Genomic DNA, 23,761 nt, shown 5'->3' with positions numbered 1-23,761 from the left:
GTGCTGCTGGTGCTAGGCCCTGGCTCTTCTCAATCTTGTTGGTCAGCGGGGGATGAGCAGATATTACATTTGATGCTAGGCTCCTCAACCTCGGTGGTTGGGCCTACTGCAGGCTGGTTGGTGAGCTTGGCATCGTTCTCGACATGGTGGTCCTCAGATGTTTTGTTCTTGGCACTGCCCAGCCATTTTCAGATATCCATGCTGATCAAAGCTTAGCCAACTAACTATAATTATGCAGCGTGCCGCTACCAAAACTTAATGAAGCTACTAGCTAGCCTATTCATCTTATTCTTTAAAGTTTTATGGCAGACTACACCTATTAGTGTATTGCCGCCACCTACTGTACGGGGTATTGAAACAAAAAATATTCCATTGCGGGAAGGGAGAGGGGAGGACCCGACATAATACAAAAATAAATCTAATAACCATCCCACTCCTTCAGTCACATTGAAATCACATCCCTACACAGGCTCAGGTGCCTGTGAGGATGGAGCATTCATCGACAGGATTCCTTGAAATGCCTCTGCAGAAAAATTCCTCTGCAGAAAAACGCTCAGCCGCACTCACAATGATGCCTATTTTCTCAGATTTCCTCTCCGTTTACGCTGTGCAGTTGATAACCAAAGTGATAAACGCTACAAAGTCCACCTTCTTAACATGCAACATGTCAGGATCCCTCTGTTGACAAGGAACATCATCTTGTGTCTCTACTCCTACTACCATTACTTCCTCAACTTCAAGCCTTTCTTCCACTCTTCTCAACGCCTCCGGATAGGAGACATTCTGGACAGCCTTTATTCTTGCCACCTCTGTCTCCTTCAGCCTAACAGGACACTTCAGAAATTCAGGTGCATGTTCACCACCACAATTGCAGCATTTAGGCTCAGCTGGCATATAATACTCCTCCCGTCTACATACACTTGACACATGACCAAATAATGTACATTTATCACACTGCATGGGTACGAAGGCTCTCATAGGAAATCTCATATGACCCAAATACACGTGAGAAGGGAGAGACTTCATTAAACAAGTGAATAAGGGCGGTACATTGCATGGTTAAGTGCCCAATCAGAATGCATTTTTGGATTTTAACTACTATGAAAATAATACATCCTCCCTCCCTCACCCCTCCTCATATCATGAGAGCACACCCAGCATATAGCCTCTGTCCCGGTCTGTGCTACTGGCAGGCCCGGGCAGCGCTACACTGGCAAAACTGGACAGGGAAATTCATATACCATTTGTTGTTTATGGGGAAACAAAACTGGGGAGGTACAAATTCTATCTGGGGGGGTCCATGCCCAGCTTTGCCAACCCGTAGAGCCGGCCCTGGTTGATACAACTTTGGAGAGTGAAATGATCTTTTTGCAATTGATTGATTGAATACCGGCCATGGTCACAGAGTTCTTATTGATTCAAACATAAAATATATAAAGTATACAATAGGTGTGGCACAATACTATTATTGTTTCTCAAGCCCCGTTTATACCTGGTTCTAACTTTGTCCTGATTTTGTCCACATTCTGATTGTGCCCAATTTCTAGACAGGTGTAGACCATCAAAAGACACATTGTGATCTAATTGTGATCAGATCATCCTGCCCACCTCCAGAGGTAGTCAGACACGCATTGCATCTATACGCATCCAGGCGGTGTCAGAGGACCTCTATACCAGGCGGTGTCAGAGGAAGGCCCTCAAAATTGTCAGACTCCAGCCACCCTAGTCATAGACTGTTCTCTCTGCTACTGCACGGCAAGCAGTACCGGAGTGCCAAGTCTAGGTCCAAAAGACTTCTCAACAGCTTCTACCCCCAAGCCATAAGACTCCTGAACAGCTAATCATGGCTACCCGGACTATTTGCACTGCCCCCCCCCACCCCATCCTTTTTACGCTGCTGCTACTCTGTTAATTATTTATGCATAGTCACTTTAACTCTACCCACATGTACATATTACTTCAACTATCTCAACTAGCCGGTGCCCCCGCACATTGACTCTGCACCGGTACCCCCCTGTATATATAGCCTCCCTACTGTTATTTTATTTTACTTCTGCTCTTTTTTTCTCAACAGTTTTTTTGTTGTTTTATTTTAACTTTTTTTGTTAAAAATAAATGCACTGTTGGTTAAGGGCTGTAAGTAAGCATTTCACTGTAATGTCTGCACCTGTTGTATTCGGCGCATGTGACCAATAAAATTTGATTTGATTTGATCTGAATATCTTACAAATGTAGACCAATCTGGACAGAGAAACCATTTAAATCAAAAATGTTCCACCCTCTAAAATCATTGAGAGGTGGCACCATTGATTGATTACATCAATATGTGTCTTACATTAAATAAATAATATTTTGAAAGACTAGCTGTGAAATAATTTGCATAAAGAAGGGACCAGGAAATGTGGTCACAATGCAGACACAGTGGATGGATAACAGACAAATGTTAATACTGTGTAGACACATTTCTAGAAATATGGGTAGTCAGAATGTAGACAAGATCAGGACAAAGGACCCATGTTAGCACCAGGTATAAACGGGGCTATAGAGAGGCATTGGGATTGAGCTGGTACATACCGAAGCAGTGCCGTAGATTGGTTTAAGTGTCCAAGTGAACCAGAGAGGACCTTTAGCACTTGATAAAGTTTTTCTGCTATGGTAGACTCTACAGTGCTGCTGACATGTGGGATGTTATATAACCAGTTCAGGGTGCCTTCCCATGCAAGTCAGTGTTAGTAAACAATAACAGGCTAAGCTCAGTCCATAAAGGAAACTAATGGTAGACAACACTCCTTGGCTGGAGAAATAACTTTTTTTCTATGAGTGAGGCTGTGACTGCCCCCACCTGGTAAGTATTGAAAAGTACCCCTCTCTGCTTCTGTGTTCAAAACAAATACTACTTGTGTTGGCGATTCTTCCCTCCCCCCTGGATTTGTCAATGATTCGCATAAAGTTTAACCTTGCTCAACTGGTAGCATCACCATTGCCAATGGTTTCCAATCACATCAGCCCAGGGGGAAGAGTGTAATGTTTCATTATTTTGAACATGTGGGAGAATTGCTCGCAGACAAAGTAATCAATTCAGGCCCTCAAATGTTGAAAGTATTTATTTAACAATTTACTTTGCAATAACCATAAACAGGCATAGCATCAAACTCAGTATAGAACAATAGTTGATAACAGGACAAAATGAAGGCTTGTGCTTTACAAAACCATGGAAACAGAATTGAGGGAGGGGTCAGGGCAGTGGGTTATTGGAATGCTGCTTCATGTAGAAGTTGGTGTATTTTCAGTTTTACAGCACTCTTCTTTCTATGGGGGAGCTTCCTAAGATACGGGAGCAAACTAAAGAAGAACATCTCATCCTCTATGTCCTCCAGTCCGTCCATCCCATCCATCTGCCACCTCCTCTTCCGGCTGGGCCCATTGGATCCCGACACAGTGTCAGGAGAGGGAGCATCCTCATCGTCTGCCTGGTCCCCCTCAATCTCATGGATAATGAAGGCTGATTTATCATCCACGCCTTCTGTGGCACTTTCCCCGTTCCTCTCCCTTTCCTCCTCCTCCAAGTCATCTGTGGTGTCTCCTTGCAAGCCCTTGGCCTGGATGAAGGGGTTAAGGAAGGACATGCTTCTGCTGTGCATCCAGGTCTTCTTGTTAATGTCCAGCTCCCCTGATGCTCTCTTCTGCTGCTCAGCCCGCTTGAATTTGACGAAAGTGTCCCTCAGGTTCTTCCATTTATTCCGACAGTCATCCACTAACACCCCAAATGACACGTAAGACAAAAAGAAGAGGGGAGTGTGTTCAGGATATCTGCATCGAACACAAATAGAGCAATCTCAATTCGACCTATGGTCTGACCATGATTAAAATAAACACCATGACATTTCTTGAATGTTATGTAAACATGTATTTATTCCTAATTTACCTTATTGCAGGGATCACAATGTTGTTTTATTAGGGGAATAACAATTGGCAGGTAGTTAGCTAACTACGGATGTAGCTAGATATGTAGCTACCTAGGTGAGAGAAAGTTTGGTCAACAACAGTTAGCTAGGTAGCTATAGCTAGCTAGTTGGCTAGCTTACTAGCTAAAATTAACTGGGTAGGTAGCTAGCTATTGCTAGCAGCAAGCTGACCTTACCAGGCATTTCCACTTGCAGACTTACAGCCCTCCATGCCCTTGCCTTTCTCTGTGAGTCCCTGTATGAGTTTAAAGTTATATTATACAACTCAGGATAATCCGAAACAGCCGAAATTATTCTGTCAGCCATTTGCATGTTAGCTAGCGTTAGCTTTCAAAGCACTCGCTGCTGCTGTTACTATTCGTATTGAATTCAGAGACAGTGCGCCTGCGTATCAAATGTTTTCCTAACGCTGATAGGTCAAGCTTGAAACGCTTGCTTGCTTGCTGGCTAAAAGGCGGTACATGGTCAGTCCAACATCTGAATGGCCTCTGTGGAAGTCAGGGCATTCATACTTCTTGCGCTCCGCGGATGTTTACAAGGAATTGAGTTTGTGTTTATACAGGACCTCACGCCCTCACCTACCGTCAACCAATCATGTCAATGCGGAGCTATACGGATCCCACCTCATTGTTACAACATTTGAGAGGCGCACGGTGATGCGGTACAGAGCTCAATTTGGCCTCTGCATGCTTCCAGAGGCTCCGCATTTGCGTCATACCATCCATACGGCGCCTTCCACCACATTTCAGATCAAGCATAAATTCGCTTTAAATTAGCTACCACAATCCTTGAGACCGATGTAGCTAGCTAGCTAAGTAGCTAGCTAAAACGAATACATTTTATTTATAAAAATCAAGACAGGACAATTCTAAAATGCAACGTTAAATGTTGCGAAAAAAAACAAAAACAAAAAAACATGCAGAATCATTTACAGTCGGGTAAAAATGATGTAACATACGTTGTTTGATAAAGCTAACTGTTTTCCATTTGGAAGCACGACGAGGTGGCCGAGTGGTTAAGGCGATGGACTGCTAATCCATTGTGCTCTGCACGCGTGGGTTCGAATCCCATCCTCGTCGATTACTTTTATCCCTAGCCAAAATGTACAGTCATCAGTTATACACATTAACTAGCTATGTTCTGTGCTATCCATATTTATGCGACATTTGCACGCATAATGTACAAACACATTTAGTCAGAAATTCAATCAAATTGAAGGCATGCATGGAAAATATATTCTGCATGTTTTTAATTTAAATCCAGAATTGTATTAATATAGACAGATAAAGTGCAATACAGTAGAAACCACAGAGAGAGGAACACCAAAAAAGACACACAGCAATATCAATATTTGCTCTCTTAGGTAGCACAACAAGTCTAATGGGTTCAATGTATAATATTGTGTCACTATTTTTCCTTTAGTTTATTTAGCAAATTTTTCTTACTTAATAAAAAATCTGCATTGTTGGTTAAGGGCTCTTAAGTAAGCATTTCACGGTAAGGTTTATACCTGTTGTATAAATAACGCATGTGACAAATAACATTTGCTTTGATTTGATTTATTAGCCTAGTTCTTTTTCAGTGCTCATTATCATCTTGATAGCCCTTATTGTGGGATCCTGTAGTTCCGTGCTCAGTGGCTTGAGAACCAGCAGGGACTCCGTGGGAGCTTGTGGCACCATATTCACTGATTATCCTTGAAGAATGGTGAATTCTCTCCCTTCTTTTCTCATAGGAGCATTCGGTGTCTTTACTGCCTGTGTTCTAGAAGGGAACAAAACCGATTGCTTATCAATTTTTCAATTTGGTTTAGAAAATAGTTCTGTCTGAGTGTGATTGTTAAATTATTAAAGTTGGTGTATGTTTAATCAAGAGCTAAGAATTTGACTGAAGATTGGAAACAAATGCATATGTGGTCTACATTTCTGACTATGTTGTGCAGGCTTTAAGTGTAGGTCCATAAATGTTTCCTGGCCACTTCACCTGACCAGGGAAAAACTCTGGGGCCTAGTGCCTATCACCAGGTTGTACCTAGTCAGCTCACACGGTCAGGAAAAACTCATGCCTGACTCTATGTGGTCAAGAATGACTCCTGGCCCTATGTGTGTTGTGTTATGTTGTATGTACCTTACCTTGTTGTCACGCTGATATTCATCTACAGCATACTGGTATTTAGCAGTGTTGAGGCCAAGTAGACCAGCCAGTTTTTCCCCAAGAAAATCACAAGCTGAAGGCAAAAATATGTTATGTAAGGTCATGCTTTTTTTTTATTGTTTCAAGAGCACACTTGAATGGAATGCAACTTACTGCGCAATGACTTCCTGCCCAGAGACCAAGTAAATGCTCTCCATGGGAGTTTGGGCTAAAACACAGACACACACACAGATTAGTGCTGCATTCCAACTGCACTAATGGACTAAACATTATTTACACTAAGAATCAAAATCTTAACTGTTTGAACACTTCCTTACCATGTCTTCAGGCTCCCTAAACACCTGCACATGTGAAGTACCCTCCTCTTCCTCCTCCTCACTGTCATCTTCCTCCAGAGTCTCACCGCTGGAGAAATGGATGACCCTCCTCTGCTGGGACAGTGAAGAACCCCCGAACTGTGTCTCCTGAATGTCAGGACCCTGAGAGACACACACTGTTAATGACCCCACATCCTCTCATACCCATGTCCTGTATAAACAATTCATAAAACATAAGGTCTGTGGTTGTGCTTGATAATGGTGTGTGTGCATACTATATTAGCTTTTGACAAGCAATTTCTACTGACGCCATCTATTTGCCAAGGGATAGTCTTAAAGAGCTATTAGCATGTTCCATACAGGAAGCAATCATAAAAGTAGCTCTGACTTGAGAGATACTGAATACATATTTATAAAGAAATGTCTGTAACCCTATGACAGGTAAACCCTTTAGCCTACATATGAACAGCACTTACTTCCTTGAAACTGTCGCTCATTCTTCACACTGAAGAAAATGTTTTCCTTTCCTTGTGCTGCTGCCTGTAGAGCATAAATGTTTTCTCAGCTCAGAGTAAATACATTTTCTCCACTCTGATGGCACAAGAATGGTCAATCAAGGCAACATAAAAAAGATACTGGGTCCTACATTAGTTTGAAACCTGATACTCAACACACCAGAAACACATTTTAGATATGCTTACTCTGTACACCAGTCAGAGACTGCTGTCATTGGATGACAGGCTACTCATTTCAGTTTTCTTCTACGGCTGAGGGTTGGGCTTGTTCCGCTGTGTAGAATGTCAAGGTTTATTGTTAACTGCTATATGCAGTGGTGTTGTTCCTCTGGCTAATGATACTTGAGTGCAGCACACACACCCTGTTCTTACACCAGGAAAATAAGTGTTTGAATGCAACATAAAATAGTAATACAAGGTTTCTTGAAGTTTTTATTCGATTTGAAACACATTTTCCATGAAGGGCACCAATAGATGAAGAGTAATTACTTTCAGGTTGACTTGTGTATACATTGTTATGAAACAGCAAACTTTTTTCATAAACGTGTTAATTAAAAATACATCTAATTGGTCCTTGAATGTGAAAATTAATTGTTCCAAGAATAAAGAGGTTGTGTAGAGATAACATATGTTCTATATGTTCTTACATCTGTGTGACTAATAAGATTTAAAGTGCAAAGGCATAATGTGCTCTATGAGGTTGAACAGAATGCACAATTTTCTTAATTGATTGGCAAGTTATTATACCATACTGGAGGTTACTTTTCCCCCTATTGTACCTCCTCAGTAGATGCTAGCTCTCATTAACAGTTTCAAAAACAACTTAGGAAATTATAGCGAATCAGTACTCTAAAAACTATAGTAATGTGTATATCGTTGTCATTTACAGATAAAACTACAATTAGTAATTCATTTGATTAATTTACATACATAGTAGGCTACTTCATCCGACATAAGTTTTCATGTGTAAGACAATAATGTGCCAAAGTACAACATTACTCCCTTCACTGAAATGGTTTAAGCAGGTTATGATTGACATATTTCAATGACATCAGAATGTCAAGTCCTTTTCTTTCTTCATTAACCATTATTCTATTGTTCCTGCACTTGTCAATCACTGACAAATCCAGTCTTAACACCAACCATGGCCACTAGTCTGAGGGTTTTTTACAACAGTTTTCTGAGCATCAGGAATACCTACATCATTTACATTTTACATTTACGTCATTTAGCAGATGCTCTTATCCAGAGCGACTTACAAGTGCATACATTATTATTTTTAATTTTCAAGTGCATACATTATTATTTTTAATTTTCATACCCCATGGGAATCGAACCCACAACCCTGGCGTTGCAAACGCCATGCTCTACCAACTGAGCTACCTCCCTGCCGGCCATTCCCTCCCCTACCCTGGACGACGCTGGGCCAATTGTGCACCGCCCCATTGGTCTCCCGGTTGCGGCCGGCTACAGCAGAGCCTGGATTCGAACCAGGATCTCTAGTGGCACAGCTAGCACTGCGATTCAGTGCCTTAGACCACTGCGCCACTCGGGAGACCTTCCATAGGGCACAATGTTATGGAACGTTCAAAGGTTTTGCGTAGAACAGGCCTGCTACTCTCTCATGCAGAGTAGTCATGCGTGACATTTCTATCTACAACGTTCAGAACATCGCGCTTTCCTGAGAACTTCCCAGACGTTATTCCATGTTCCTACTGAACAGCTGGCCCTGTTCAGGTTATTATGACCCAAGACAAGCACCGCCTTGTCCTCAAGTCTCCAATAAAGGAGGGGAATATTCCACAATAGTTTTTATCATAAATACAGGCCATACCCAGCAATGAAGAGTACGGTGTCTTTTCAATTGCAAGAAAACTGTGATTCAATTAGAGAATCTCAGCAATAGAAAAATAAAATAATTGAAAACATACAATTTTTTCTACAAAAGATTGGCTATTCATCGTGGAGTGTTAAAAGTTCTTACTATATTAATTGTCAGTTTCTTAAATGACAGCAATAAATAAAGATCCAAAATCCCCAACAGCACTGGTGAGAGAACATTTCAAATATAAAGTCTGACCCAATAATATCATGAACATAAAAAAATAGAAAACTACTATGTATAAAATGAACTACAACAGATGGTCATACTACCGTAAATCACTGATCATAAAACACAACAGATAAAACAAACCAATGCATCAATAAATCCATGCAGTCATGTTTTTCTTCTGGTCCTTGTTTTCTTCTGCCCCCCCACATCTCTGTTTAGGAGATGACGCAGCCTGTATCTTTCTGAGGCTTCAAATCTGGTTCCTTCACTAGCTTAACATCTTCTTCCTGCTTGGGTTTGGCCTGCAATCAAAATGGAGAGGGAAAAATGTGAAACCTTTTGTTCCAGACCCAGACAAGCAAATTAACGAAATCCTATCAGTGTCTTTACATGATTATTATCAGTAACACGACAAAATATGTGAAGACAAAGCTTTAGTAACCAAGTTATCTGTTGCAGTGCCAAATGTCTGAGCAGCATTACCTTCTCGTCTTTGGCCCCCTTGGTGAGATCAAAGGTGTTGTAGACTTCAGGGGTGCACTGCTCGCTGAGGGCTGGGAACTCAAAGGAGATTGGCTCAGCCAGGCCATAGCTAGCCTTCAGCTCTAGCTGGGGCACCTCGGCTGGGACCTTGTGAAAGTATCTGGAGAAATGAAAAATGTGTATATAAATACTACAACTACTTACTGTTATTTACTATACACAAATCAATGTTCTTCTGGCTGTGTGGGGGTGTGTGTGTGTGACTCACATGAATCCATTTTCTCTCTCGCACTTCTGCAGGGTATTTTTGATCAGGCCACCCAGCGTGGTGAAGAAGAGTTGCTCAGAGGGCTTGGCCGTGCTACCCGGCCCTTTGGTCTGACGGTACTCTTTGCACAGAGCCTCGGCTCTGGAGTAGCCTAAATACAGCAAGCAAGAGCTATAAGCGTTTACACTTGTTAAGATAAAAAGAGACATCTGTGTAGTGTTTAAAAAATGCAAAACACAATCCATCACAGAAATACCAACACTTTTCTGCTTCTTGGAGAGATCTTATTGACTCGCCACACTTGTCACTCGCGAGGAGTGTTTGTCCATGGTAGCAATATGCCTGAAAGTGACAAATGATAGGCATAAGCATCATTATAATTAGTATCTTAGTATTTACAGAACAGTCCAAACAAACAGACTCTCTCAACTGTCTAGACTGCTCAAGGACTTACATAGGACATGTAGAAGTGCTGTTTCAGCTGGAGGTACTTCCTCCACTTACTGCTGCACTCTGGCTCCAGTGTGTTCAGTGTGTGGTCTGTGAAGACCGAGAGGATAACATTCATTTGAGTGATCAGGAGGACCAACAGTGGTTAGATCCAGACATTCCTACACAATATAAGATCATTACAAAAATTCAACAAAGTCAGGATGTGACAGGAAACCCCTAAATACTTACCAGCTTTCTGGCAGAAGTTTGCGGTCTCGAATGCCAAGGCTGCAATGAGAGTGGCGTTATGCTTGAGTTCAATCGCTCTGGCAATCGTCACTGCAAACAGGAAAATGAAGTTAACCACTGATGATATAATTTTACAGCATTCTGATATCGTAAATCCTGTTCTTACTCAGTGTAATCCCACATACACACAGCCATGAGTTTGCCATTAGACTCCAGAGTTTTCCCCAGCCAAGACACATTGTCAGCTCCTGACCCTAATAATTATGCAGAGAAGTTGACTGAGTCCAGTGTAGCTACCTTCCTGTGCCTCTGCTTGGCACTGGAACATGTAGGTGTCGATGACTCTGGGTTCCAGGTCCCGGCCCTTCTCCGCTGGGGTGATGAGGCGGGGGATGTGGACCTCCTACATGGGAGAGACCAGAGAGGAGGGTGGGTCTGCTGCCAGACACAACTATGCACCAACAACCAGCAACTTGTGTTCAGGTTGATTATACTGTAATGTATTCACATTGTTCACCATGTGTTGAGGTTAATGTAAAGTGGGCAAAATGGGAACCATTACTGATAGGTTTATCGGTGTGCTTTAAAAAAATTTACTTGCTGATTATCTCTCTATGCAAAGTGACTTTAGGTGTCTTGAAAAGCACTTAAAATAAAACGTAATATCATTATTATTATTATACAGAGACAATATGAGCTAATCACCTTGAGGTGTTTGAAAATCCCAGCGGCAAATTTCAGGCTCCTGTGGACATCTTTTGCTTCTACCTCGGTTACACTGAAAAGGGGTGAAAATTAGAATGTCAATGTGTTCCCTTATATTGATATGTCAATGAAATGAGAGTGAAATGACATCAAGGTCATAAATGACCTAATTTGCATAATCAGATGCATTGTATGAGAATAAATTAGTAAGGCAAAAAAGAAACACTTACTTTTCCTTTCCTGCAAGTCTTGAGGCAAACTTGGTGTGCCAAATTGCAACATTGAAGGACATGGAGACCAATTCAAAAATAGCATCTTGTTGGGCACTAAAGGGACAATGGGACAGGATGTTAATAACAATAATAGTATTAGAGAGAGACTGTGTATTTCTATAATAGAAGGAAACATCTGTTTGCAGTGAGATAAATAAATAAAATGTTGAACCTGAGTAATGATGTAATAACACATTCATAAAATAAGGTCAGCAGGAAATACAAAAGAACCAAGACAAGGCTATAGGTAGTCAATAAAACGTCACAATACGGAGCAGAGCGTTCAATTTGGTTGCTGGGTGGCAAGGAGACTCTCAGCTCCACTAAAACCATTGACAACTACGTACCGTTTAAGGGATTGTTAAATAAATGCTATAACTATTTGGTTTTAATATCATCACCTCTTGAAGAGCATAGTCAGAAGTACACATTTCCGATTAATCCACATTTAACTCTATCATCAGAGTTATACAGCATGTAACTGCACGCTTTTCATGTTCAGTAAACATAAATTGATCTTGTAAACTATGATTCGCGAGGATAGCCTATCCATTTGGTATGTAGAGTGCATTCGGAAAGAATTCAGACCCCTTTACCTTTTCCACATTTTGTTACGTTACAGCCTTATTCTAAACTGGATCCAATAGTTTTTCTCCCTCATCAATCTACACACAATACCCCATAATGACAAAGCAAAAACAGGTTTTTAGACATTTTTGCAAATGTATTCAAAATAAAAAACCTAAATATAACATTTACATAAGTATTCTGACCCTTTACACAGTACTTTGTTGAAGCACCTTTGGCAGCGATTAAAGCCTTGAGTCTTCTTGGGTATGACGTTACAAGCTTGGCACACCTGTATTTGGGGAGTTTCTCCCATTCTTCTCTGCAGATCCTCTCAAGCTCTGTCAGGTTGGATGGGGAGCGTCGCTGCACAGCTATTTTCAGGTCTCTCCAGAGATGTTCGATCGGGTTCAAATCCAGGCTCTGGCTGGGCCGCTCAAGGACATTCAGAAACTTGTCCCAAAGCCACCCCTGCATTGTCTTGGCTGTGTGCTTAGGGTTGTTGTCCTGTTGGAGGTGAACCTTTGCCCCAGTCTGAGGTCCTGAGTGCTCTGGAGCAGCATTTCATTAAGGATCTCTCTGTACTTTGCTCCATTCATCTTTCCATCGATCCTGACTAGTCTCCCAGTTCCTGCCACTGAAAAACATCCCCACAGCATGATGCTGCCACCACCATGCTTCACCGTAGGGATGGAGCCAGGTTTCCTCCAGACGTGACGCTTGGCATTGAGGCCAAAGAGTTCAATCTTGGTTTCATCAGACCAGAGAATCTTGTTTCTCATGGTCTGAGAGTCTTTATGTGCCTTTTGGCAAACTCCAAGCGGGCTGTCATATGCCTTTTATTGAGGACTGGCTTCCGTCTGGCTACTCTACCATAAAGGCCTGTTTGGTGGAGGGCTGCAGAGATGGTTGTCCTTCTGGAAGGTTTTCCCAACTCCACAGAGGAACTCTGGAGCTCTGTCGGGTTCTTGGTCACCTCCCTGACCAAGGCCCTTCTCCCCCGATTGCTCAGTTTGGCCAGGCAGCCAGCTTTAGGAAGAGTCTTGGTGGTTCAACATTTCTTCCTTTTAAGAATGATGGAGGCCACTGTGTTCTTGGGGACCTTCAATAGATCTGTGCCTCGACACAATCCTGTCTCGGAGCTCTATGGACAATTCCTTCGACCTCATGGCTTGGTTTTTGCTCTGACATGCACTGTCAACTGTGGGACCTTATATAGACTGGTGTGTGCCTTTCCAAATCATGTCCAATCAATTGAATGTATCACAGGTGGACTCCAATCAAGTTGTAGAAACATCTCAAGGATGATCAATGGAAACAGGATGCATCTGAGCTCAATTTCAAGTCTCATAGCAAAGGGTCTGAATACTTATGTAAATAAGGTATTGCTTTAACAAAGTACTGAGTAAAGGCTCTGAATACTTATGTAAATGTGATATTTCTGCTGCCTCAGTTTTTATGATGGCAATTTGCATAAACTCCAGAATGTTATGAAGAGTGTTCAGATGAATTGCAATTAATTGCAAAGTCCCTCTTTGCCATGAAAATTAACTTAATCCCCAAAAAACATTTCCACTGCATTTCAGCCCTGCCACAAAAGGACCAGCTGACATCATGTCAGTGATTCTCTCATTAACACAGGTGAGAGTGTTTTCGAGGACAAGGCTGGAGATCACTCTGTCATGCTGATTGAGTTAGAATAACAGACTGGAAGCTTTAAAAGGAGGGTGGTGCTTGAAATTATTGTTCTTCCTCTGTTAACCATGGTTACCTGCAAGGAAACACGTGCCGTCATCATTGCTTTGCACAAAAAGGGCTTCACAGGCAAGGATATTGCTGCTAGTAAGATTGCACCTAAATCAACCATTTATCGGATCGTCAAGAACTTCAAGGAGAGGGGTTCAATTGTTGTGAAGAAGGCTTCAGGGTGCCCAAGAACGTGCAGCAAGCGCCAGGACCGTCTCCTAAAGTTGATTCAGCTGCGGAATCGGGGCACCACCAGTGCAGAGCTTGCTCAGGAATGGCAGCAGGCAGGTGTGAGTGCATCTGCACGCACAGTGAGGCGAATACTTTTGGAGGATGGCCAGGTGTCAAGAAGGGCAGTGAGGAAGCCACTTCTCTCCAGGAAAAACATCAAGGACAGACTGATATTCTGAAAAAGGTACAGGGATTGGACTGCTGAGGACTGGGGTAAAGTCATTTTCTCTGATGAATCCCCTTTCCGATTGTTTGGGGCATCCGGAAAAAAGCTTGTCCGGAGAAGACAAGGTGAGCGCTACCATCAGTCCTGTGTCATGCCAACAGTAAAGCATCCTGAGACCATTCATGTGTGGGGTTGCTTCTCAGCCAAGGGAGTGGGCTCACTCACAATTTTGCCTAAGAACACAGCCATGAATAAAGAATGGTACCAACACATCCTCCGAGAGCAACTTCTCCCAACCATCCAAGAACAGTTTGGTGACGAACAATGTATTTTCCAGCATGATGGAGCACCTTGCCATAAGGCAAAAGTGATAACTAAGTGGCTCGGGGAACAAAACATCGACATTTTGGGTCCATGGCCAGGAAACTCCACAGACCTTAATCCCATTGAGAACTTGTGGTCAATCCTCAAGAGGCGGGTGGACAAACAAAACCCCACAAATTCTGACAAACTCCAAGCATTGATTATGCAAGAATGGGCTGCCATCAGTCAGGATGTGGCCCAGAAGTTAATTGACAGCATGCCAGGGTGGATTGCAGAGGTCTTGAAAAAGAAGGGTCAACACTGCAAATATATACTCTTTGCATAAACTTAATGTAATTGTCAATAAAAGCCTTTGACACTTATGGAATGCTTGTAATTATACTTCAGTATACCATCATAACATCTGACAAACATATCTAAAAACACTGAAGCAGCAAGCTTTGTGACGACCAATACTTGTGTCATTCTCAAAACTTTTGACAACGACTGTAGATTGATGAGGGGGAAAAACAACTATTTAATACATTTTAGAATAAGGCTGTAACGTAACAAAATGAGGAAAAAGTAAAGGGGTCTGAATACTTTCCGAATGCACTGTATATGGATCTATGCCATTTACTTTGAACTGGACTGTGTTTACAGCATGAGCGGTCGTGAGTAGATTCGCATGTTTTGAGATCAAAGCCAGAGCTGTGCACATTTTGTTCATATCCTTTGCTAGTTAGTGAATTATTAGCCCTGTTATAGATAATTTGTAGCCAGCAATAGGGGAGTGATTGCTTCCTACAAGAGCACAAAACATGGTCATTTCTAGACATCTTTGAAAAGCGAGTCAGGTAAAGAGCTTTCTTTTTGCCTTAAAGGGGCAGTGTTGTTATTTGAGACAAGCTTGAATAAGCTAATTAGCCAATAGGCAGAGTGTAGCTTAATTTGTCTAATTCTCCGTAATAATGGTATGGGAATAATAATGCATTTTATCTTGCATCAAACGCAACATTTTCAGTCACCTCCTTGTCTGAACGACAAGTGGATAAACAGGTTAAAGTCAAGCCCTGCATGTTTTTTTCAAAAGTCTAATGGAATGTAGGCCTACATTGAACACCACACATTGGCTGCTACTGTAGGCTGAACGACAGAACAGCTATTTCCATGTTAAAATGTTATGGAATGCATTTTCTCCATTGTTTTTGATGGTAGGCCACGCTGTTAGGCCTACGTTATGATCTACTTGGCCACTGTTAAAACTGTAACTTAAAGCGGGTACCGCCTCAGTGTTCACAGTAAACGTGCGCTGGAAGTTGCACAGAATTTTCACAACGTTTAAGTTTGTGCTTAGCAGACCTGAAATTTGCTCAGTGCCCCAAAAAATGAGAGAACATTGCTTGTCAGGTATAGTGCACTTTTATATCACTCAAATATCCAATTAAAGGTGGCCAATATCGTGGGGCTACCCTGACGTATCTGAAATTACTTGATCAATTGATGTTTACTGATCATGAAAAGCATGCAGTTACTTGCTGTATAACTCTGATGATAGAGCTACATTTGGGCAATTGTTTTGCATGGAATAATCAGAAATGTGTAGTTCTGACTATGCTCTTCAAGAGGTGATATTACAACCAAATAGTGAACATTTATTTAACAATCCCTTAAATTGCACACAGCTGTCAATGTTTTTAGCAGAGCTGGGAGTCTCCTTTCCCCCGAGCAGGTAAATTGAACGCTCTGCACCATATTGTGGCGTTTTATTGATAACAACCTATTGTACTGTAACTAACACCTTCACTGACATTTACTGCATGTGTAGAGCTCTGACTGTGGGGCTGATGGAGGTAACCAACCACCTCTGTGAAACCACCTATTGGCTAGAAGGCTTTACCTTGGGGTGTTTCCTTGCAAAGTGTCAGTCCACTTGAAGTTCTGCATGAACCGAAGCTTGTTCTCTTGTGTGGTGCCATCCAGAGATGCAATGAATCCTATGTCATGTCAAGCAATCAAAAGATCAGCAACTGATTATTAATAGATACAAAGGGAATAGTGATGCATGATGAACAGAGTGTAGAAAGACCACACATAAACACTACAAAACAGTGAGCACTGCTAAAGACAGGAGAAAAGGCACAAACAAACAGCACAAGTTCACCTTGTAAGAGTGAGAAATAAATATCTGTGGCATTTTTCATGATCTCGGGATTGCAGGTGGTATCCGTGAACATCTCCAAGAGTCTTGCCCTCGTTGTCCTCAAGTCACTATTGAGGAGGACAGAAATGTAAACAGTCAAGCAAACATGTGTTCTCAATTGACCATTCTCCAAGCCCCGCCGAAGAATTTTGGGCAACCAATCGCAGTGCTCCAATGGATAGCAACTGTTGTTGAGTCAGACACCTCGGACAAGCCCATGTTTAAATCGCATGAAAGCCAGTGAGGGCTATGGCAAAAACTGAGAGTTTTCGATAAAAATACATATTTAAATGGCTAAATAGTTGAACAGTGCACCAGGAGTACTTGCTACTGTGATTCCTGAAATGCAGAGCCTGTGGTTGGAGTATTTTTCGAATCCGAAACTGTTTGCTACCTCAGTTAGTTAGCTCTGTCTCATTGACCGCCAAACGTTGCTAACGCTAGCTAGCTAGTCACTTAATATAACTTGTTTTCTCAAAATGTATGTTAGCTAGCCAAGTTAGCAATGTTATGAATACAACTCCCATCTGCTGTCGACATCATAATAGTGGCTAGCTTTGACTGTATGCTGACAGTGAATTCAGAGCAATGGCTAGCTCCACTTAAGTGTTAATGCCAGAGAAGACGTTATTTGGAAAATGTAATGGCACGGGTGTTGTTAGGCACCAGACGAAGTTGAGGGCCGGCAAACCGTGCCAATATATCCTCCAAACAAAGCTGCACTTTGTTTCGTTTGACCTGTTTTCTATTGACAGTTCTTTGTATATATCCATAAAAATTATGCTGTTTCGTGGTTTCGACTGGCTGACAAAAGCTGCCTACCTGTCTGTCTCATCCCGACACATTCATTACTATGGGACAGCTGGAGATTGAATTTGAATATTGAAACAATGTAAATGTCGGAGAGACAGACAGCAAGGTTTATACAAATCTCCGCTGTTGAAAACTAAATGTTAGTCTAAAAGAAATGTGAGATAATGTCTAGATGCTTTTTATAGTGGAGATCAAGTTTATAAATTGCCTGGCTGGGCTGATGAGAGAGTGGATTGCGCTGTCAGATGGAACAGAGTAAATAGGCAATTTAACGTCATAGATTTAGCCTGTGGTAACTTGTGGAATCGACACCGGCTGGAATGCGTTTTTAACCAATCAGCATTCAGGATTAGACCCACCCGTTGTATAATACAAACATAATTTTACCAGGGTCCGTGAAGCAATTGTAATACCAGTCCACCCAAGAGTTTCCTGATTAGCAAGGGGTAGTCTGTGTTCAATTTCATTGTGTATTAGAAACACAGTTTGAGATGATTGTCAGGGGATTTCACCAGTGGTTGACTCACTAATAGAGAGAAATAGTAATGGCGTCTTTTTGTAGGCACTAACTCCGCCATGGTTCGTTGGACAGTGCCTATGTGGAAATGAATGGCGTTTTTGGATAAACGCTGAAAATAAGGTCTGTGGTAAACACAGGCTTAGGAGATCTTATACATGTTGTTCTATGAGATAATCTTCATCAGCTAACGTCACTTTGTGAATTTTTAAGCATTTATGTAATCAGAAAAAGCACATAAAGGCTTCATAATTCATAAAGGTTATATTAACTGACTTATAATATCTCATATGACAAAATGTATAAGATCTCCTAAGCCTTTGTTAACCTCACTTATTTTCTGCATTTATCCAAAAACCCTATTATTTCCCCTTAGCAAAGGCTGAACGAACCAGAGGTAACTAATTTCCGGTTTTTAGGACGCTTCCTGGGGAAAATGTTGTAAGAGTAACCAAGGGGGGAGCGGGGCTTAACGAAGGGTAAATTGTCATAGAATGGATCTCAATTGCAGAGTGTCCACATATACATACTTGCATATCTTATTTGCTGATGGGCTACCAGCAACGCCATAGAAGTTGAAGGATACAGGTGCAGTTGCTTTCAATGGGTTTCGGTGGAACCAATGAGTCATTCTGTGGCTTGGATGGTAAAAGCTGGATGTCTGCTGGATGAAGCATAGGGACAGGGACATCAATTAACAATATTCAATACATAAATAATTTGACATAAATTGGCCTGATTAGCTACAATAAAAGACTGGTGATATGACAGTAAACGTATCTTTCTTGTTGGCTGTGGCTTGATGACAACCATCAATGACGGTCTTGCTTTGACGTGTACACCGATGGCCTAGCAGCTAGCACAACTGCAATCGCTAAGCTTGCTAGCTAGTTTGTCATTATGTAGGCTAGACGGGTTAGCATAATGTTACTAGATAACTACCAACTCAACTAAATAGACGTGAATACTACTAAGGAGCTAGTCTGTAATTAATTAGTCGGATTCCGTTGCAAAACGTTTTGCAACGGAAACCGTTTGCTCTAGGAACCAAACAGAACGAGACGAGGACAGGGCCTTTCCTGAATGTGTCCAATAGAAACTCTCGTTTTCGTTGCAAACGTTTCACGTTTGGAGTAAACGGTTTCCATTGCAGACACGTTTTGTAACAGACAAACCGTTTTTCAACGGAATACGACTAATTAATACCCTCCCAAATGTGACCGCAGCAACTCCAACTAGCTAGCTAATGTACTGTAGCTAACGTTAGCTACCTAGCGAACTAGCTTGCTAATTGACTTATGGACAAAAACGAAAATCTAAAACCACAAAATTCAGACATTTTTTATGATGGATCATTCATCTAGTTTTTACAATACAATGTGGAAGTGATGTTTACGAACCTTGGATCTGGGATAAATGACAATCTGAAGATGCACTTCCGGAAATAAAGTCACAGAATGGCTCTTGACCAGTGGTAAAAGCGTATTGAGTCATGTGACCATTTGTTGCTTCTTGGGGCAGGTCTAGGATCCTCTTTTCTGCTCTAGCTGTAATGTTAATTAACCTGAGTTAAAATGGTATAACTGATCATAGACCAGTTAAAACTATTGACTGTACCAAATACACCCACTGATGGGAGAGCTTTGGGCATTTAATTTGCTCACATGGACATATGACATTCATAACCAGCCCATTTACAAACCATGAATTGTGAAAATGGGTATCACTGATGGTTACCCTGAAGCCTACCTTGTCGTCCTATCTCATACTGTAGTTCAGTTTCTTTGGAAAATAAAAACCAACACTAGATTGACAAAGTCATCTTTTATTTTCCCATATTGTTGAACATGAAATGAAGATATGAGAGAGCAAATAGACAGCTATGCTATCCAAATGCTTATGTATGGCTATTGTAATTTGAAGTGAAAAATGGGCAGAAACACTATATTTCAAGCTTTTGTCTGAACATAAATTCACAACTCAATTAACATTTCTCAAAAGGAATGTTGCCACGTTCACATGCAAGTTGGAACTAGGAAACTCAGAAATGTCCAACTTGCTAACTGGTTGTAGTTATACAGGTGTCGCGTTCAACCAGTTAGCAAGTCAGAAATGTCAGCGTTTCCTAGTTCCGACTAGGATGTGAATGTGGCATTTGGATCAGTCACCCCAAAATAACGTTTTAAAATAAAAAAATATTCAAAAGATTGTGTTTTAGAATAAAAGGTGCGGGAGTAACCATTCAGCATTAATTTGTCATATAAATATACACTGAGTATACAAAACATTAAGAACACCTGCTCTTTCCATGACATGGACTGACCAGGTCAATCCAGGTGAAAGCAATGATCCCTTATTGATGTCCCTTGTTAAATCAACTTCGATCAGTGTAGATGAAGGGGAGGAGACAGGTTAAATAAGTATTTTTAAGCCTTGAGACATGGATTGTGAATGTGCAAGACAAAACATTTAAGTGCCTTTGAACAGGGTATGGTAGTAGGTGCACCGGTTTGTCAAGAACTGCAACGCTGCTGGGTTTCACACAACAGTTTCCAGTGTGTATCAAGAATGGCCCACCACCCAAAGGGCATTCAGCCAACTTGACACAGCTGTGGGAAGCATTGGAGTCAACATGGGCCAGCATCCCTGTGGAACGCTTTCGACACCTTGTAGAGTTCACGCCCCAACAAATTGAGTGTTCTGAGGGCAAAAAAGGGGGGTGAGGGGGTGTTCCTAATGTTTGGTATACTCAGTGTATATTGCATATGAGATCTTAAACTACACATGGTATATCCAGCAGAAAGGGGAATGTCTACAAGGCACTGATTACATTTTTTTTTAAAATATTTTTTTTATAAGAAACTGGATCCTACACATTTCCACTACTGAAGGGAAACTCATCAGTGCACCTTAGGTTACATTTCTACCTGTATTTTAAGACAGATCCAAGGATGTCAGCTGGTTAAAAAAAAAACACAGGTACATTGTCAAATGCAAAGAAGATGGAAATAAACAGATGTCCCTTTTAGGCAAACTGTGTGTGTGGGAGGGAAGAGGAGTATCGTGCAAGGCTATGAAAATATTTGCTCAAGCAAAAATGTCATCTTTGTAAGGTCATAATGATAAGAAATCCCAACCATCACAATAAAAACAAACACACACACCAATATCAGTCAATTCCTGTTGTTCCCATGTAAAACATTAGGGTTTTTTACCCACACATTTCAGTCAAACAAATGTTATACTGTAGCTTATGTACAGTAAGTAATTCACCAGTAAAACCAATTGTCAGATACAAAGTGATCATTGGTTTAGTGGCAACTATACAATAATAAAGCTATTTCAAGATTGTCACTTTCTACATACAATATATCCTATAGGTGTGTGCATTACATCACGAACAATGACTGTTGCTGTTGTTTTTCTATTTGTACCATATGCAGCACAAATATATTAAAGCACAAATATTGTAATTGGCATTTTATATTCCAGATTGTGTGTGGCTGGGTAAGGGATCCTGAAGCTGGACAAGTGTCACCCCATTTGGGCAAACGGCTCACCTCTCTTATTTGTTCTGAAGAATGTATACAAATGGCAATGAGCTAACATGTAATAGAAGTCAAGGATGTATAACTGATTCAGTTGTTTTCTATGTAAAGTAGTTTATGTGTACCATAATAATTAGCTGCTGGCGCTGAAACATTGTTATTTTTATGACGTCTGACATAGTAATGCTTTACTTTACTTTAACTAAAATGTTGGTCTTCATTTTTAAGAAATACAAAGCAAACCCAGTTACATAAAAAGAGGAAGCAAAAATAAAAAAATATTTGGCAATCACATTACATTTGGTAATAACAACCAAGCTATAAATCACACTGCTGCATACACACCATCATTTTAGCTAACCCCTTGGAAGACCTCATTAAAAACCACAAGAAATATAACACTGCAGCCTTTGGAACCCTGAACATTTTAAATGGCACTTATTTCCTCAATCCTCTCAGTACATCAAAAAGATGAGAACGAGAAGTCCATAGTTCATAGACGTTTGGCATAGTTATTACAAAGGACATGGTCACGGATATCACCCCACCCTCCGTTTTTAATGTGAGCCTTGTGCTCCACTGTATCTGCATTTGTTAGGGACAGGGACTGAGGGAAGAGGGAGGCTTTGGCAAGCTTAAGGGACTCCTGTGCTTTCTTTAGGGCCAGCTCGGGGCGACAGGCCTCCTTGTTCTGGTGCAGCCCACAGTTACCAGTATGAAGAACCCTGGACCCCTGGGCAACCAGCACTTTGAGTGGCTTGGAGATGCAAGTCCCTGACAGGTGCTGGAGGGTCCAGTCCCAGTTGTAGTCATCGTAGGAGCAGAAGTCATTGTTGCACCCCATTAGCTTGTAGTACACCTCTCTGGAGATGCCCATGCCAATGTTGTGCTTGGTAGACATCCACCCGGCAGTCTGCACCTTGTTGCTGAGCTTATCAAACTCTGCCAGGCCGTTGTGGTTGCCTAGTGCTAACATGTCACAGTCAGGGCAGCTGCTCTTCCTGTATCCAACCATCTCCTTGAAGAGGTGGTAGAAGTCGGGCAAGATGAAGTTATCCTCCTCGAGGAAAACAACAAAGCCACTGTAACCCTGCAGAGCCTGCACTCGCTCCCACACAAAGTGAAGTTTCCACCACCAGTGGTGTTTGATCTGTGTGATGGAGGCTTCCCTATAGTGGCCATATGAATCTGGATGCTCAGCGTTGAGGCATCCTGTTTTTAAAGCATCGTCCTTGGATATGTCTCGTGGACAGTCTCGTGAATCCTGCCCAGGAAACTCACTGGGATAGAGCTGTGTGCTGTAGGGGAAGTATATTTGTAAGACCTTGCAGAAAGTCATCCCTTGCACTATGTCATTGATTTCCTCTGAAAAATAGTCATGGCTGAAAATCAGCAGAATGTTGTGGACCTCAGCTGCATTTTCCAATGACTTGATGAGTATTTTGAGGTAGTCTGGTCTGTTGTGAACCTGAATAACCAGGACCAATTTAGGCTCCCCGGGATACTTGTCCGCATTCAGAACGTATTGCTTGTAATTGGCATTGTAAATCGACTTAATCAATTCCGGAACAGAATTGTACTGAAACTTTGCCATGTCATCAGACAACATGTTTTCCTGCGCGACAACACCCGTGGCTTCATCAGAAATTAAAACACGTGTTGTGATCAGGACAGTGGCAATAATAAAAGAAACACCCAGGAGAATGAGCAGGTTCTTTTTGAGAAATCGTAACCTCATTTTCGTAACGTTAAAGGCAACTTTTGGATACAATAATGATGTCTTGAATCACCTGACTATTGAAAGCGTCCTCATCGTGTGTTTAATCTTGTTTGCATTTGCAACATTGCAACTTTCGATGGAACCCAAATGCAGCGGTTTCCACAGAACGTTACAAACTGGCACGCGAAGAAATAGTTTCTTGATGATGACTCCTTTTGCTGACACGAATCTGTCAGTTCGGTCGATAGATATCATCTGTTGCTATTTCAGTTTAGAAGTTTAGCATTCGGCAGTATCGCCTGTGAAAAGTAACAAGATAATGAAATAATGTATTATTCTCTATGTCAGACATATTATATTTGTTTCCATTCGGGAAGTTAATTTACAGTCGTTGAGTCGACTTACCAACAGCGAGGTGTCACCACTGGTATCCGGAAGAGTGTTTTAGTACTTTGGACAGCCATATTGTGAACGCGTAACAAAATTGAGTGCTGACGTGTCCTATTCAGCCAACAGGAACAGGCAGAATTCTTG

The 23,761-nt window shown here is 41.5% G+C and overlaps 4 protein-coding genes and 1 non-coding gene across 9 annotated transcripts; 1 reads left to right on the top strand and 4 right to left on the bottom strand.

Annotated features, from left to right (window-relative positions):
* Nucleotides 1-3,088: 3,088 nt before the first annotated feature.
* On the bottom strand, nucleotides 3,089-4,534 carry LOC121548859. 3 transcript variants are annotated; one of them, XR_005996702.1, is made up of 3 exons: nucleotides 4,142-4,534; nucleotides 3,926-4,016; nucleotides 3,662-3,810 (listed from the first exon to the last, which is right to left on the bottom strand). XR_005996702.1 is itself a non-coding variant. In XM_041860476.2 (2 exons), the coding sequence occupies exons 1-2, from the start codon at nucleotides 4,275-4,277 to the stop codon at nucleotides 3,249-3,251; spliced, it is 642 nt and encodes a 213-aa protein (XP_041716410.1). In that variant the 5' UTR covers nucleotides 4,278-4,487; the 3' UTR covers nucleotides 3,089-3,248. The 3 variants fall into 3 exon arrangements, 1 of the variants encoding a protein (XP_041716410.1); XR_005996701.1 differs by having other exon boundaries at nucleotides 3,663-3,754; nucleotides 4,142-4,510; XM_041860476.2 differs by lacking the exon at nucleotides 3,926-4,016 and having other exon boundaries at nucleotides 3,089-3,754; nucleotides 4,142-4,487.
* A 428-nt stretch (nucleotides 4,535-4,962) lies between these two features.
* trnas-gcu lies at nucleotides 4,963-5,044 on the top strand. Its single transcript has one exon. It is a non-coding gene; the product is annotated as a tRNA-Ser (tRNA).
* Nucleotides 5,045-5,172: 128 nt separating this feature from the next.
* On the bottom strand, nucleotides 5,173-7,200 carry LOC121548860 (protein FAM177A1). Of its 2 annotated transcripts, XM_041860478.2 has the most exons (6): nucleotides 7,138-7,200; nucleotides 6,913-6,976; nucleotides 6,437-6,598; nucleotides 6,273-6,327; nucleotides 6,098-6,192; nucleotides 5,173-5,729 (listed from the first exon to the last, which is right to left on the bottom strand). In XM_041860478.2, exons 2-6 carry the CDS (start codon nucleotides 6,931-6,933, stop codon nucleotides 5,544-5,546), a joined length of 519 nt encoding a protein of 172 aa, XP_041716412.1. In that variant the 5' UTR covers nucleotides 6,934-6,976; nucleotides 7,138-7,200; the 3' UTR covers nucleotides 5,173-5,543. The 2 variants fall into 2 exon arrangements, with proteins under 2 accessions (XP_041716412.1, XP_045066005.1); XM_045210070.1 differs by lacking the exon at nucleotides 7,138-7,200 and having other exon boundaries at nucleotides 6,913-7,131.
* Nucleotides 7,201-8,435: 1,235 nt separating this feature from the next.
* Nucleotides 8,436-19,434, bottom strand: LOC121548858 (BRO1 domain-containing protein BROX). 2 transcript variants are annotated; one of them, XM_041860474.2, is made up of 13 exons: nucleotides 19,360-19,434; nucleotides 18,490-18,623; nucleotides 16,591-16,697; nucleotides 16,327-16,423; nucleotides 11,372-11,467; nucleotides 11,142-11,214; nucleotides 10,734-10,839; nucleotides 10,437-10,526; nucleotides 10,210-10,295; nucleotides 10,016-10,097; nucleotides 9,756-9,906; nucleotides 9,488-9,647; nucleotides 8,436-9,306 (listed from the first exon to the last, which is right to left on the bottom strand). In XM_041860474.2, exons 2-13 carry the CDS (start codon nucleotides 18,588-18,590, stop codon nucleotides 9,220-9,222), a joined length of 1,236 nt encoding a protein of 411 aa, XP_041716408.1. In that variant the 5' UTR covers nucleotides 18,591-18,623; nucleotides 19,360-19,434; the 3' UTR covers nucleotides 8,436-9,219. The 2 variants fall into 2 exon arrangements, with proteins under 2 accessions (XP_041716408.1, XP_041716409.1); XM_041860475.2 differs by having other exon boundaries at nucleotides 18,490-18,620; nucleotides 19,360-19,411.
* A 1,692-nt stretch (nucleotides 19,435-21,126) lies between these two features.
* On the bottom strand, nucleotides 21,127-23,713 carry LOC121548856 (alpha-1,6-mannosyl-glycoprotein 2-beta-N-acetylglucosaminyltransferase). The gene is made up of 2 exons (XM_041860473.2): nucleotides 23,633-23,713; nucleotides 21,127-23,526 (listed from the first exon to the last, which is right to left on the bottom strand). Exon 2 carries the CDS (start codon nucleotides 23,243-23,245, stop codon nucleotides 22,001-22,003), a length of 1,245 nt encoding a protein of 414 aa, XP_041716407.2. The 5' UTR covers nucleotides 23,246-23,526; nucleotides 23,633-23,713; the 3' UTR covers nucleotides 21,127-22,000.
* Between the last annotated feature and the right edge of the window lie 48 nt (nucleotides 23,714-23,761).

The sequence above is a fragment of the Coregonus clupeaformis genome, chromosome 33, assembly GCF_020615455.1.
Source record: "Coregonus clupeaformis isolate EN_2021a chromosome 33, ASM2061545v1, whole genome shotgun sequence".
Taxonomy (NCBI): Eukaryota; Metazoa; Chordata; class Actinopteri; order Salmoniformes; family Salmonidae; genus Coregonus; species Coregonus clupeaformis.
This window is presented reverse-complemented; position numbering and strand designations above follow the sequence as displayed.

What these genes read in the sequence shown, in the direction of transcription:
- LOC121548859 (XM_041860476.2), bottom strand. Translation starts at nt 4,277, where the DNA reads ATGCAAATGGCTGACAGAATAATTTCGGCTGTTTCGGATTATCCTGAG. An exon ending in TCTGCAAGTGGAAATGCCTG is followed by an intron (nt 3,755 to 4,141) that starts GTAAGGTCAGCT and finishes TTGGGGTGTTAG; the next exon opens with TGGATGACTGTCGGAATAAA.
- LOC121548860 (XM_041860478.2), bottom strand. Translation starts at nt 6,933, where the DNA reads ATGAGCGACAGTTTCAAGGAA. An exon ending in GGGCAGGAAGTCATTGCGCA is followed by an intron (nt 6,193 to 6,272) that starts GTAAGTTGCATT and finishes TTTTGCCTTCAG; the next exon opens with CTTGTGATTTTCTTGGGGAA. An exon ending in AATATCAGCGTGACAACAAG is followed by an intron (nt 5,730 to 6,097) that starts GTAAGGTACATA and finishes GTTCCCTTCTAG; the next exon opens with AACACAGGCAGTAAAGACAC.
- LOC121548858 (XM_041860474.2), bottom strand. Translation starts at nt 18,590, where the DNA reads ATGACTCATTGGTTCCACCGAAACCCATTGAAAGCAACTGCACCTGTA. An exon ending in AAACTTCTGCCAGAAAGCTG is followed by an intron (nt 10,296 to 10,436) that starts GTAAGTATTTAG and finishes CGGTCTTCACAG; the next exon opens with ACCACACACTGAACACACTG. An exon ending in TCTCCAAGAAGCAGAAAAGT is followed by an intron (nt 9,907 to 10,015) that starts GTTGGTATTTCT and finishes TGCTGTATTTAG; the next exon opens with GCTACTCCAGAGCCGAGGCT.
- LOC121548856 (XM_041860473.2), bottom strand. Translation starts at nt 23,245, where the DNA reads ATGAGGTTACGATTTCTCAAAAAGAACCTGCTCATTCTCCTGGGTGTT.